This window comes from Euprymna scolopes, chromosome 25 (genome assembly GCF_053919585.1).
Source record: "Euprymna scolopes isolate OS-2025 chromosome 25, ASM5391958v1, whole genome shotgun sequence".
Taxonomy (NCBI): domain Eukaryota; kingdom Metazoa; phylum Mollusca; class Cephalopoda; order Sepiida; family Sepiolidae; genus Euprymna; species Euprymna scolopes.
Genome location: NC_136506.1, coordinates 31,859,688 through 31,875,370, shown reverse-complemented (window position 1 = coordinate 31,875,370; position 15,683 = coordinate 31,859,688). Strand labels below are relative to the sequence as shown.

General features: G+C 31.3%; 1 protein-coding gene across 1 annotated transcript in view; it reads left to right on the top strand.

The window, feature by feature from the left end:
• LOC145247313 (uncharacterized) overlaps positions 1-15,683 on the top strand; it is a 558,870-nt gene that overhangs the window by 365,223 nt on the left and 177,964 nt on the right. Inside the window, exons 246-252 of the mRNA XM_080108949.1 lie at positions 872-1,306; positions 1,744-1,809; positions 3,989-4,423; positions 5,039-5,080; positions 6,189-6,239; positions 14,756-14,845; positions 15,189-15,623. Coding sequence (XP_079965075.1) covers positions 872-1,306; positions 1,744-1,809; positions 3,989-4,423; positions 5,039-5,080; positions 6,189-6,239; positions 14,756-14,845; positions 15,189-15,623 — 1,554 coding nt within the window. The remainder of the gene's footprint in view (positions 1-871; positions 1,307-1,743; positions 1,810-3,988; positions 4,424-5,038; positions 5,081-6,188; positions 6,240-14,755; positions 14,846-15,188; positions 15,624-15,683) is intronic.

Genomic DNA, 15,683 nt, shown 5'->3' with positions numbered 1-15,683 from the left:
TGGGGTGTGTAAATATCTCCACTGAACCATCTGTAAAAAGTTGAATATTAAATGCAGTAGCAGGTTTTAAGAACATATTGGAACAGTTGGAAATAAGTCATACACCATCCAATATGGCTACTTAAACTAACATATTGATATCGGACAAGAAGGAAAAAAACCAACCTTATTAGAAGTTAGTGTCCCTAATGATGGTGGATTAAACAACGCTAAGAGGGAGAAAATAATGAAATACCAATGGCTTATGTCTGGCATGAAAAGAAACTGGAATCTTAAAAAGATCTATATCATTTCAGTAACTATTGGAGTAACCGGATTTGTGAAAAAGAATTTCAGAAATTACCTGTCAAATATACTCTTCAACCGTCTTTAGTTGTATCTTTCAAACTTTAGAGTCTTCATGCCAACGCGGGAACCGGGGCACAATTTTGAACTTAACCATTTATATTGTTTTGATTAATTGAACTACTGTTCTCATCTTGGATGTTATTATCACAACGTTTCATCCAATGTAACCTCCAACCTTCTTCAGGTGCGTCTTGTCGAACTCAAGGATCTTTATGTCATAATTCGGAATGTGTACAGAATTTCAAATACAACCTTTTATTTAATTCATACAGGTAGCTTGTACTGAGAATTAAACAATTTATTTAGGCCACAGAGGTGACAAATGAATCCTGGAATGAATGAAGTATAGATGATTGTCAATGTTTTCTTCTTTCTCTTGCTTCTATAATATGTTACCAACATTGAAAAACAAATATCTCTAAGTAGAGATCCGGTGTATATGAACATGGGTTATTTAATCAATTTTATTTCCACATTGTAAAATGCACACTTTATTATTGTTTGCTTTTTCCCCCAATTACAGTTCGATGTGAGTCTACTAAAGGCATGGATGATAAAAGCCTCATCCCTGATGCTTTCATTAGTGGAACACCAGACACACCAAACTCTCCTGTAAGTGATGTCAGACCTGAAGGCCCTGGATGGAGTGTACCAGCACCAACTGACTCCAACGATCCGAAACCCAGCATTACAGTTAAACTGACTGATGACTCTGAAGGGGTAGAACTGATCAAGGTTGATGTGAGCGGTAATGCAAAGAAAATCACAATTCTTGTACAACGTCCAGGATCTGAAAAGTTCGAACCACTTCCTGGTGCCAATAAAATTACTGGACCATTCATCTCAACTACATTTGACAAAGTGACTGCAATCAAGGTGATTTTGGAAGAAAAAGAAGATGATCAGAATCCAAACTACAAAGTAAACTTGGATGTTGAAGCATGTTTCCATTTGCCAAGTAAGGACATTTCATATTCATTTGACCGAGTGTTTTGTGTATATTTTACAAATTCTATGCATAAATATTATCTTCGACATGGATAAACCTGTTGTAAAACATCTAGGTATCTCTCATTGAGTCACCATTTTGTTACATAATTTACATATGATTTCGATAAAAAAAATATCAATAATTTGGATATTAGATGATAATCTTTATATAGACTAATGAAGAATGCAATGTAGCTGTGTAACACAATTCCCAGACACTCTGGCCTGTAAGGTTTAATGCAATTTTGAAATAATTCCTTGTATTTAAATCATCAAATTTTAACTTTATCAAATTTATAAAAACAATGAAAATAAGAATTTCCTAGTATTTTCTTAGAATGACTAATTTATTAATCATAAAATGTTAAATATTTTTCACATAATGTTGCTTCACTTTCTTTACAGCATCTCAAGCAACAAAAACAACAACAACAACAACCACAACAACTAAAATGACTACTACCACACCAAGTAAGTGATTTATATTTTTAAACATTGTATAAATTATTTTACTAAATATTTATTTCATGATTGTGTAATTCATTTTCACATAGTTACATATCAAATGCCACAACTTTAATATTTTTATTATTTTTGGAATAGTTTTTTTATTAAAAAAACATTTTAGTACATTATCGTTGAAAGTAAAAAATCAGATTATATACAAAATGCTTTAAATTGTCGGAAAAAATACATTTTCCAAAATTAAGTTTAATTTGCATAACATATTAATACTAAAATTTACCTTGAATTGTTGTTCATGGTGTAATCAATTGAGAATAAAGATAAAAATATTTGTTGTGCATTTGCTGCTTTTATAAGCTGCATATTTTACACATCAGAATGTGATGACGTCCATGATTAGCAAGAGCTTTATGACTCATTTCTATTTTCCATGGAATTTTTGTTCATGGTGTAATTAGTTGAGAATAAAGATAAAATGTTATTTATTGTTGTTTTATGGAGTCAACCTTTGTAATATTTACTACACTGGGTAAATGTTTTTTTTCACTTTTGAAGGGTGTTCTAGATTTCTACAACTGTTGTACCGTATTTTTGACTTCTAAATCAAGACATAGCATCTGTTTCCATCTATCAGATCAGGTTTTGTGCTAAGTTTATTTAAAAATAAAAATATCATATCTTGAGACAAATTCGATTATATTTTTGTGGTATTATCAGTGTATTTTTGTGAACACATATTATCCTTAATGTGATTTCAAAGGAAAGAATGTTTTGCTAACAACATATATTGATTACCTGATAGAAACATCGATTACACTAAACTGAATGATGGGCATTGATAAAGTTAAGTACATGTAAATCGCATGTTGCTTTGCCATTGTTCAAACTTCAGAACTTTAACTTCCGTTTTTTTCAAACTCCTGAAATGTTCAGCAACTAGAAAATCTCTCTTCAGATTCTAACAAAAATCATGACTGTGTCCAAGCGATCCTGATACCTGGTCTCCATATCTTTCAGACTCTGTTAGAATCTCCTACCCTGCTCGTCACTCATTGAGCCCAGGTTTTCAGTTAATATGTGAATTTAGGTAGTGCATCTTGATGATCATGTTGCAACCCAAGTTTCTGAAATCAGTCAGCATATTGCTGAAAATGTCTGCATACTTTCCGACCTTATTTTACAGTTTTACTTCATTTATTGAGTTTTTGAAATCTGGATCTCTGAGATGACCGATCTGAGGACTGTGAAAAATGCCAGCTTTCAACTTTTCCATGATCAGACCGGGAAAAACCGGCGTTCGTCAGTGAAGCAATCACCATCTTTGTCCTCAGCCTTCCTGAACTGCTTGATTAAGCCAAGCTTGATGTGCAGCAGTGACAAGACTTTCCACCAGAGGGTTGTTGAAGTTCTTTTCAATTACACAGCACCATTTCTTCCTGCACAGGCCAGTCCTTCTTTGTGTAAGGCTAAGCATGGTATCACATCAATTTTTAGAAGATTTCCAGGTTTTATGACTTAAACCAGATCTGTTTTCTACGTAATTACTCAAAACTACATAACCTGAATATTTCTTGTAATAAAAATAATCATTTCTGATCAAAACAATTATTTGACATGACATTTTATCTCAACAACTACTTCTAAAAGCCTCTACACATGCATAAATGTAAAATATAACATGTGCCCTAGCTCAAAAACTTGACCTGATTGAGAAAAACTAATGTGATTGTTTAATTCAGCACACCATAAAGCCGTCCTAAATCAGGTGAAATAACTCAGACAAAAATGTTTTGTTCACTCGTGTTAATAAAGGTTTAAATTAAAGTGCAGTTTGTAAACTAAACCCGAAATCAAGCTTATATGTACAATGACATATATGGTAAAAGAAGTAGACATATTGAAATTACTTGTGTCTTATTATTGCTTATATTATTATATTAATATGTACCTTACATTGAGAACCTGCTAAGGATTAAGGATTTGTTTATTCATTTATACTAGGCAAGCATATTCTCTATAGCTTTCTTTTTTTTTCTGAATAAAAAGTGGTGTTCACAATTACATTTTCAAATAATATACGGTAAATGATTTCATCTTTCTAAATGTATATTTTTCTGCACTACGAGTAAAAAGTTTAAACTTTATATAATATAAAATTGTGAAATTGATTTACTTTTGTTTGCAGTTCGATGTGAGTCTTCTAAGGGTATGAATGATAAAAGCCTCATTCCTGATGAGTACATTAGTGGAACACCAGACACACCAAACTCTCCTGTAAGTGATGTCAGACCTGGAGACGCTGGATGGATTGTACCAGCACCAACTCAACCCACTGGCACGAAACCCAGTATCACAGTTAAACTGACTGATGACCCTGAAGGAGTAGAGCTGACCAAAGTTGATGTGAGCGGTAATGCAAAGAAAATCACAATTCTTGTACAACGTCCACAATCTGAAGATTTTGAAGAAATACCTAGTGCCACTGAAATCACTGGGCCATTCATCTCAACTACATTTGACAAAGTGACTGCAATCAAGGTGATTTTGGAAGAAAAAGAAGATGATCAGAATCCAAACTACAAAGTATGGCTGGATGTTGAAGCATGTTTCCATTTGCCAAGTAAGGACATTTCATATTCCTCAAGGATAATGTTTTATCTCTATTTTAACAATTCATATCATGGGTACTTTATTAATTGGACTATCAATGTACCTTTATTTCTATATCAACTATTTTTGTGAAAAGAAAATAGCTATTATTATTGCTTATAGTTGTACTATTTACTCCAACTGGCCTTGCAAAATCCTAACAAGTAGAACATAGTTTCTAAATATATTTTGATAACTTCCTAAAGTGAAATACTTATATTGTACATCGAATATATCGGTCATAATATGCCTACAATAATCGTTTCATCTATAGATACATTCAATTCTCAGCAGAATTATTTTCAGTTAACTTTTTCTTATACAGATCAACTCATCTTATTTGTTAATCAAACTCATCCTTGTCCAAATTCCAATCGATCAAGTTATCTCTGAATGCTGACATTATATATCATTTTAATCTGATTAATGTATAACAGAAATTACCAAAATTACTTACAAAATCTATAAATGTGAATATTGTCAGATAAAATATGTAGTTTTTTGTATTAGAATGACTAATAACTAATAAAACTTTGAACAAATTTTCCAATAATATTGCTATTGAATCTATATATTTCTTTTTCAGCATCTCCAATAACAACATTTACAACGAAAACTACCACAGCAGGTAAATTTATTTATATTTATGTGGACATTTTATCACACAACGTTTCAGGATTTATTTATATTTTTCGTGCAATTTCTAAGAAAATAAATTTAATCAAATATTAATTTAGTTTTAAATCATTATTTTATTTAAAATTTTGTTTAAAATTCTTATGGATGTTGTATAATTAGAGAATCATTTCATGCACAAAAGTTTTATAAATACAAATAATTTTTTTACTTTTTAAACGGGTGTTCACTCTATTCATTTTAAAGAAGATCTTCACTTTTTAGCTATTCCTTGATATTCTTCGTCCTTTTAGGAAACAGAAATTTGATATAAATTCGGGTTTCTTTAAATGTCTTATTTCATAACACAAAATCAAACAAGAAAAGATAGTATCAAGTGAATAACCTGTTTTAATTTGTGATGAAAATTTGAATGTTTTCTTTCAATAAATCTAATTCAAAAGCTGGTTGAGGCATAAAATTTCCCATTATCACCATATAGTTTGTAGAAGGGTCGATAACAGTGTAATTTTACTATAGGCTATTCCTAATTTCTCCTTCTTTTACACTTGAGAATGAAGCAGTTACCTTGCTTATATTCGCTCAAAGTGTTATACGGATCTGAAATTATTCTGCATTAGTGGATCTGCCATTGATTGTAAACTTTAATAATCCAGTACTTCCTGTTTTCTAACCTCGGCTTGCCCTACATCACCGATAACCTCTGTAAGAAAATGGATCATACACCCATGTAGTTTTTTAATTTCAATATGCTAATATATTCCATGTCTCTAGTTTCAAAAGAAGGATTTACAAGATGATAATCATTGAATGTAACCAAAAGCAACAAGTATACCATGAAATTTGGAATAAATGTTTTTAGTTTACTATTTCAATTAAACTCAAATGACCCATAATAAATAAATGAAACATAACAAATGTCTACGAAAATCAACTATATGGGAACACATATTTCCAATTGTTTTATTTATTTCTCATGCACTAGAGTAAAATTTTAATTTATTATTCAAGAATCATTTCTCTTTATTTTATTAACTCATTCAACATTGGCATATAATATTTACAAACTATTCTAATACAATAATGTATTTACCTTACAGGACCTGGACCAACAACTGGATCCACTTCAACAGGAACCCCAACAATAACAGGTAAAAATGGGACACTACTCCATAACCGTATTCTAATTAACATATGTAGCTTTACAAACATTCAGTAATTGAGGAAAAGATACATTTTTCTACAAGTTGCAAACTTACATCATACTTTGAGATATATATATTATTACAGTCATATTGTCTTTATAAATATCTTGCTATAAATATCTTTCTTTCTTTTTTTGCCGGATATATATACATTGTTTCATGGCATAGTTTGCCTCATACAACAATTAAATACACTTAACACTATATAAAGATATTCAACATGAGTGAAAGTGGTGTTAGGAATTTGAATGGACTCCAGAAACAATCAGCAATAATTACTTTCTAAATATAATAGATTATCTATCATCTTACATAAGTAATATTCACTATGAAATATTCAATTTCTAATATCAGTAATATCCACTAAACTATACAGTACTCACTGTTTACAATCTGATTCATATTAATCATAATAGCCTCTACACTTATATACGAGGACTTATTTGCGTTACACACCACTAGACTTTTTAGTTCAATAAGAAAGAGGAAAATTTCAAATCTGTTGACTTATAATGAGTGCTTTATATCAAATTGCTAGTTGAATATGGTTTCATTTGTGCTCGTGTTTGCATTAAATACTAATCCTTATTTATATCTTTAATTCTTAACCGTACAGCGAATGGATATCATCATACTTACTTCGCTGCACCTTACAAAAAGAAGAGTCCATACAAATTTTCGCCCTCACCAGACTAGTTGTTTCCGCGAAAAGGTTAAATGGGAAGACAGACAAAAAAAAGAGAAATATAGATTTCATACCCCATTTCTTACATAAGTAATATCAACTAGCAGGTCCCGTGGAAATTCCACTGTAGTTAAAATCTTTTAAAACACATCAGTAAGAAATTCCTGATTGTTATATTACAAAAATGAGCATATGGAAGCAAGTAGAACAAAGAACTTTAGTTTAAACTTTTATTGAAGGTCAATGCGATCGTAACTGATGCAGGGACGTCGATCAGCTGCTTGGAGTTATAATAGTGGTCAGTCAGCAGGTTCTTGGGAATCAGATTGTGAATTTTAAAAAATTGTGTGACATTGTTGAGGTCGATTTTGTGAAAGTTCTGATGACCTCAAGTTGTTTAATATTTCAGGAATTTTGGATTACACGTGTAAGTAATGAATAGGTCACATAAAATTGCCGTTGCATCTTGATAAAGCTGTCGTAGATTCCTAGGACTTTCTGTAAATGAAGATGGTAGAATAACTGATACACCAGAATAACCATCTTCATTCCTTGCTAAATGATCCATTAAGCCAGAATATTGAGCAGCTCTTAGTTGACTTTGATGGCTTTTAATGAAGTTAAATAAGCAACCGTCAACTTTTACATATGCAATAGACTTTTCTATTTATTTTGAATTTTATTCAATGAAGATTTGGAAATTCACAAATATTTTTTAAGTCGAATTATTGATATAGATTTCAATTAATGCATCACAACTTCCTGATAATATAAATAGAACACTTTGAATTTTCTGTACAAAAGTTTTTTCCATAAAAACATTGTAATCTGTTATAATATTCAGATTCTTGTGTATTACATGCATAGAAAATTAATTGTTTCTGTAAATCTTATGAAGTACAGTTAAATTTTGATTTTTTTAATAATCAAAATGATGTGAGGTTGGTTGTACCTATCAAATTTCTGTCAACGTTATATAATTAAGTAAAGTTAAACAAAGTGTACACTACTTTTTCATCAAATTATGAATTTTAAATATAAGGAAAGCAATTTTTTTTGAAAAATTTTTCCAAAATAATATTTACATCCAAGTTAATTTTTTAGATTCCATAACTGTTCCTGATTGTTTTCATAACACTTCACGGTAAACAATATTCTTAGTATATGTTACACCACGGTTTCTGCCCTGATTATCATTTTTATCATCTCTATGCAGTTATATTACCTTAAATTTCATACTGTGCTTAGATCGAGCTCTTGTACTTTATTGATGGTCAGTGAATATGCTAATCGTATTGGAAACTGTATCCGGTGAAATGCAAATGGAACATTTGTATCACTTGGCTTTAACTTAATTCTTGGAATGATAACTGTGGAACCTCTATTAAATCCATTAATTAAAATAGCAATGATGCTGTTTTGATGACATTCTTTTATTTTCATCCTAGTTCCATCACAAAGTCCTTGATTTATGGATAAATTTCGCAGTAGCATTACTATTGCCCCTATCACATTAAGTCGGTGAGGTGGCATTCCAGATGGAGTTAATGAATTTATGAACTCGATAGGATAATTTTGAAATCCAGCATCATCATCGGAGATGTAATCTGTACTTAAATATGTATTTATGCCTCCGGGAAGATTATTTAGAATTTCTTCATTTACTGTTAAACATTCTGTATTTTTTGAAGTCGTGATGATTCTATTTTCCATTTCTTGAGGGCTGCAATCAAATATTTCTGAGATTAGAGAACCATTGCATACCGAATCATCAGGAACATCTATGGCATCTACAGGACCGTCATTAAGACTGCTCATTAGTGTACCATTACCAAGATGAAGGGGCCATCTACAAAACTCCTGTTCATTTATGTTAGTTCTGTGTTTTGTGTTAGCTATAATTGACTGAAATGATGCCATAATGTGCATCTTTTAAAACAGGTGTCTATAATAGATGAAGGTGAATCATGTGGCACTACTGGCAAAATTTGCCTGAAGTCACTTCTAAGTATGAGAAATTTTCCATCAAATATTTTATCGTTACCCATTATATCTTGTACACATCTATTTATAGCAAGCAGTGCATGATTAGGTAACATAGAAGCTTCGTCTTTGATGAATACCTTTACCCTTCTCAAAAAGAAGCATGCTCTGATACAGGAGAAACGTTACAGACACTGGTTTCTGTCAGAGATACAGGTAGTTTGAATATACTGTGGAGTGCTTTCCCTGAAGTTAGTAGCATTGCAGCAATGCCAGTCCATGCCGCAGTGGCGGTTACAGTACTGCTGGAGGTGAAGTAATCATATAACATGTTGAATAAAAAGGTTTTTCCTGATCCGGCTGGGGCATCTAAATAGAAGCAATTGTTGTGTGGGGCTTCTTTTTCAGTTGCCATGACAGCCTTGATGATAATATTAAAGACCTCTAATTGTTCATTGTTTAGCAATTCAACATTAGGCCGGTTTGTATTTCGAGTCATATTATCTATTGGAGGATCACCTGTTGGTTCAGGTAAACCCATTGCCTGGCAAGAAGAACCATGCTCATTAAATATTGCTTTTAACAAATGAAGTGCAATGTTTTCACATATGCTTTCATCATAAGCAGAAATGAGGTCTTCAATAATGCTCTGTTTATGGTTAATGAATAGTTGAAAGGCATCCACTGGATGATGATAAAGACACAGCATTGCAAACATGCTACGTAGTTGTTTTGTCATTCTAAATGTAGCAGTTTCAGTAAGAGCATTTTCCAATTCAGTATCATCTTGCAATAATCTAAGGCTGATGCAAGCTTCTCTAAATGTAGGAAATGTATGACCTTGGACTTTTCTCAAATCTTCAAATGACTTTGCTCCAAAGACATGAAGAAGCAGAATCCGTAAATAAAACTTTTCACCTTGGTTTGGTGAAACTGAATACATTCTTGTGATCAAATTACTTGACCGCTCTCTTTTAGTCCATTTTGTAGTAGTTTTGTTAAATACATAATGATGTGGAATATCACAGTAAAAATATTGGTTAGCAGTAATATCATTCTGATTTAGTTCAAACCAAGCAGTCAAATGTGTGTGACGTTGTTGTGCTTGTTGAATTGCTTGTTCAGCTTGTCCATGTTGATAATAAATCTGTTGCTCTCCAGGCATGTGTACAGCTAAACGGTACACAACATGAGACTGTCCATGCATTTTATAGTCAGAACGACACCACATTGCTTCTGGAGGTGATACATATCTACATGATAGATATTGCTTGACTTCATCTCTTTGTTCTGATCGCATTGTTTCTCCTTGATCAATATTAATAGATGAATCATGGTTATTAACCTCCATCATAGCACTATCATGTCCTTTATAAACATATTTAAATATGTATTTTATACTCTTGACTGAAGAGCAGATTTCTAAGTTAATATGAGCTCGATAATTTCTCAGAAGAAATTTGTTGAAAGGGACTATGTATCTATTATCAACAGTAAAATTACTGACTTGAACTGAGTCACCATTATTTGCACGCTTGTAAGTCGGGTATTCGTCAATGTTTTCTACTGTTTCTTCTCTAAATGCCTTTGGAAATTTTTTTTGCATAATCCTTTACTCATACAAGGAGAATTAGGATTAACTGCACAACATGGACCATGTACCATTAAAGATTTAACTAAATCACGAAGCTCTGGATCTTCAGGTCCAGGTATTTCTGCTGACACAATTGCATCAATTTGTTGAACTGTTCTTATCTTATCCTGATCTCGCAGCATTATGAACATGTGGCAGTGTGGTAGCCCTCTTTTTTGAAATTCAATAACATAAACATATGCAACAGGAGTTCCCAATACATGTCTGTCTTTAATGGCTTTCAAAGGTTCAGTTAGATGTGCATGATACACACGTGATATTAAGTCAGGTCGATTTTGTACAAGTACTGATGACCCTAAGTTGCTTAATATTTCAGGACATCTTGGATTACATGTATATATAAGGAATAGGTCTGATTTTCCGTATTTACAGAAAACTGCCATTGCATCTTGATACAGTTGTTGAAGATCCCTAGGACTTCCTGTAAATGAAGATGGTAGAATAACTGGTACACTAGGATCGCCATCTTCATTCCTTGCTAAATAATCCATTAAGCCAGAATGCTGAGCAGCTCTTAGTTGACTATGATGGCTTTTAATGCAGTTCAATCTGCACCCTTCAACTTTCACATATGCATCAACTACGTATTGTTGGAATAGTTTACCAGATCTATGGATAATACTGAATGATACCTGCAAAGCGATACCTGTAATACTCTTGCATTGTCACTTTATTGCGAACTCTTCTGGCCTATGTTGCATTTTATGTGCCAGCCTTGTTCACCATTTGGAAATAATATGGGATATATCATGGGGTCCAAGTGACAAGACGGATAAGAAATTCGGTGTTTTGGTTTTGTCTTTCTGCTTCATTCATATTGTTTCTTCGTTTCTGTTGCCTAGCTTTTTCATTTTGCAGATAAAGTTTTCTGTCTTCTTCACCCATGTTATTTCTTCTTTCCCGTTGTCTAGCTCTTTCATTTTGCAGATAAAGTTTTCTGTCTTCTTCACCCATGTTATTTATTTGCTGCCTCAATATGTTTCTCCTTTGCAATCTGATATTATCCCTTTCTTCAGTTCGTAGCTGCTGACGCCTTCGTCTTTGTCGTTCTATTGCTGCACATCTTGTATCTTCCAATGTAGTGGTAGAGATTTGGTTCATGTGTGAAAATTTAATTGGTCTTAATACAAAAAAAAATTATAAATAAAGATTTTGATACGAAAAATAAATGTTGAATTTTATTTATTCAATATAAATGTTTAAAATGAGAATAAATATTTCTTAATTAATGAAATCGTTTTTTATATTAAAAATCATTAGTGTGTAATTTTTCTAAGAGGGAATTTAAATCAATATTTTTATAATTCAGCTCTGTGAAAAGGATATCTAGATGATTTATATAAATTATTTAATAATAAATTATTTCCTCTCGTTACATTTATTGGTGCTTCTACAATTCGTCGCCAAAAAAAAAGATGCCATGCTTTTCAGCGCACCTACTGCCAGAATCCAAGAGAGACATCAGCATTTTAAAGTGTAGAAATTATTTTATTTATTCAATATTGAAGTAAACGTGTAGAAGCATCTATGTTTGCTTTGATTAAGTAACTGTACACGATTTCCAGTTATTTCATGATTCGGTCATAGTTTAAAGTACTGATGTCTTCCTCGGATTCTGGCAGCAGATGTGCTCAAAAACATCGGCTACAAAGTGTAGAAGCATACATTTATTTATGAACATGTGTTTTTCTTTTATTGAATAACTTAATAATTTCATTTCAATAAATTATGTCTTGAATTTTGTAAAATATACGGAAAATGTAAAAATTGAGAATAAATATTTGTTTAAATCCTAAGTAATGAAACAAAGTGTTTATTTGATATTAAAAAAGTTAAGTTGCATAATTTTTAAAAGGGTATTTAATAGTCAATATTTTTTCTAATTTATCTCTAGAAATAAGAGATGGGTAGATTAAAATTTAACTATTCTTATGGCCGTTTATAAAATTGCCGAAAGTAATTTAATTATTTTAAATATTTACAGTAAGAAGGATCAAAAATGTTCAAAACTTATGCCGGATTAAATATTTAGTTTATGATCATCAAAATAAGCTAGCTGATAACAATCATTTAATGGTGGATGACTCTCCACAAGTCAGTAAACTTTGTTGAAGCAAAGCTCTGTTTTTGTTGTTTGTTTACGGTTAAATGAATAACGAAATTTCACCAAGACTTACACTGGTTTAGTAGATAATTTTGTGGCTTTACCATAAAATTCGGCTGAAACAATTGTTGACGAATTACCTCCTTTGAATCGATATCGTCTGCTTGTGGCAATTGAAGATCGTCTGCTTGTGTCAATTGAAGCGAAAACCTTACTTACCTTATTAGGTATTAAATGCTAAAACATTTTAATACAGCTGGCTAATTGGCTATAAAGTAAAAGTTATTCCGAACTTTGATCTAACATTTTAATAATAAAAAAAAAAGCTTAACATTTTCTTGTATCTTTTTTTTATATTAAGAAAAATGTAAGCATCATGCTGAAATAATAAAAATGTCATTCTTAATAAGGTGAGAAGGTTTGACTATTCTAAACCTTCACATAAATAACGATTTAATGAAAAAAATGTTTATATTGTAAGAATCATGCTGAAAGCCATTCTTAATATGGAGAGGGGGGTAACTATTTTGAAACTTCACCTAACAATGTAAAAAAAATGTAAAAATATATGTATGAACAATAAATATTTCTTCAGTTAAATAAAATATACTGAAAATCTTTAAATAAGGAATAAATATTTCTTTAACGCCTAATTAATGAAACAAAGTATTTTACTGCATATAAAAAAAAACTTAAGAGGACCCATTGTTTTGTCCTTATTAAAAGGGTATTTTAATAGTCAATATTTTTATAATTTAGCTCTGCAAAAGAAGGGATATCTATATTAAAATGTAATGTAATAATTTTAAATATTGAAACTAAGGAAGTAATTAACTTATTGACCTTCACCTAAATAGCGATTTAATGAAAAAAAAAATTAATGGTCTTCTATCTTTTTTTTTACAATTTGTTTTAAAATAAGACAGAAAAAAAAAAAACTTTGATACCGCTATTGTAAGAATCATGCTGAAAGCCATTCTTAATATGGGGAGAGGGTTAACTATTCTGAAACTTCACCTGACAATGTAATAAAAATAATGGAAAAAATATATGTATGAACAATGAATATTTCTTCAGTTAAATAAAATATATTGAAGATCTTTAAATAGGGAATAAATATTTCTTTAAATAAATTAGATTCTAAGTATGTCCTGTCGGTGGGCATTAGAAGATGATGACTGCCTGTAGAAGAAGCAAAATAAAACGAACAAAACATAAGTAATAACTATGTAAAAAACGTGAAGCTGTATAAATGTAACACAATTACTCGATTCGGCATTAAATCACACGAAAAAGGATTGATATGCCACAAAACAAAACAGAACAAGACGTAAAATATGTTTTGACTGTGTTACTCAGTGTATTTGCGAATGGTGACTTTGGTGATTTATTTAATAAAGTCATTCTTGACTTTTGTAACATATATTTTTAAACATATTTTTTGTTATGTAAGGCTCACTCAAAAGTAAAAAAAATACAAAAACATATAAAGGGGCACAGTAAAAAAAACGAACTCGTAACGTTAAATGTAAAAAATATATTTATTACTGAATAAAATAGAATAAGCGTCCGTATTACACATAATAAACAGAAGACATCGTTAAAACTATAAGTAAATACTATACTATTTAAACTGTGGAACGATACCTTCTATGCATCATTGTCTTTAAAATAATCCAGAACCATAAATAGATAGTTCATATTTGGGGGGGGGGATTGGGGAAATAAAAGAGTTTAATGATTTTTAACTAATAAAGATTGAACAATAAAGGGGGATAACTCACCTTAATTAATGTTTGCGAAGATGATGACGCGTTTCATTATATAATATTTGCGATGATGGTGACGTAAAACCGTACGGACAAGCGTATTAATATAAAGATTATACAATATTCACTGTACATTATCTAATATACAATACGAACTTCATCATTGTCGCTTACTGATTTGTAGTTATTTACTATATAATTTGCATTAAATCTTTTAAGCAAATTGAATATGTAACAAAATGTTCTTAATTTTCTTCCTTCTTACAGTGACACCTAAAATCACCACAACATCAGGACGTACATCAACAACATCAGGACGTACTTCAACAACATCAGGACGTACTTCAACAACATCAAGTGAGAAATTAAATTATTCATAATTAACACAATTTGACAATATGTGCAACTGAAAAAAGGACGACCGTGACATCAAACAAAATTTCTGAATATAACAACAAATATAAAAAGAATGATCTGAATATTCCAAATAATACAAAATATCAATTTTCATGTAAAAAAGTCTTACACTTAATATGTTTTCTTCTTTCTCTTGTTTCATTAATATTTTACCAACATTGAAAACATATTTTTAAGTGTCTGTTAGCGATATATGACCATGGATTTATTTTGTAATTTTTGTTTTCACATACAACTGTTTAATGAACATTTTCTTATTGTCTTGTTTTTGTTCCAATTCCAGTTCGATGTGAATCTACTAAAGGTATGGATGATAAAAGCCTCATTCCTGATGCTTTCATTAGTGGAACACCAGACACACCAAAATCTCCTGTAAGTGATGTGAGACCTGAAGGCCCTGGATGGATTGTACCATCACCAACTGACCCCAACAATCCGAAACCCAGCATTACAGTTAAACTGACTGATGACCCTGAAGGGGTGGAACTGATCAAGGTTGATGTGAGCGGTAATGCAAAGAAAATCACAATTCTTGTACAACGTCCAGGATCAGAAAATTTCGAACCACTTCCTGGTGCCAATAAAATCACTGGGCCATTCATCTCAACTACATTTGACAAAGTCACTGCAATCAAGGTGATTTTGGAAGAAAAAGAAGATGATCAGAATCCAAACTACAAAGTAAACTTGGATGTTGAAGCATGTTTCCATTTGCCAAGTAAGGATATTTCATAATATTTTGCCATAATTTTTATGCATATTTTACATACTGTGTGTA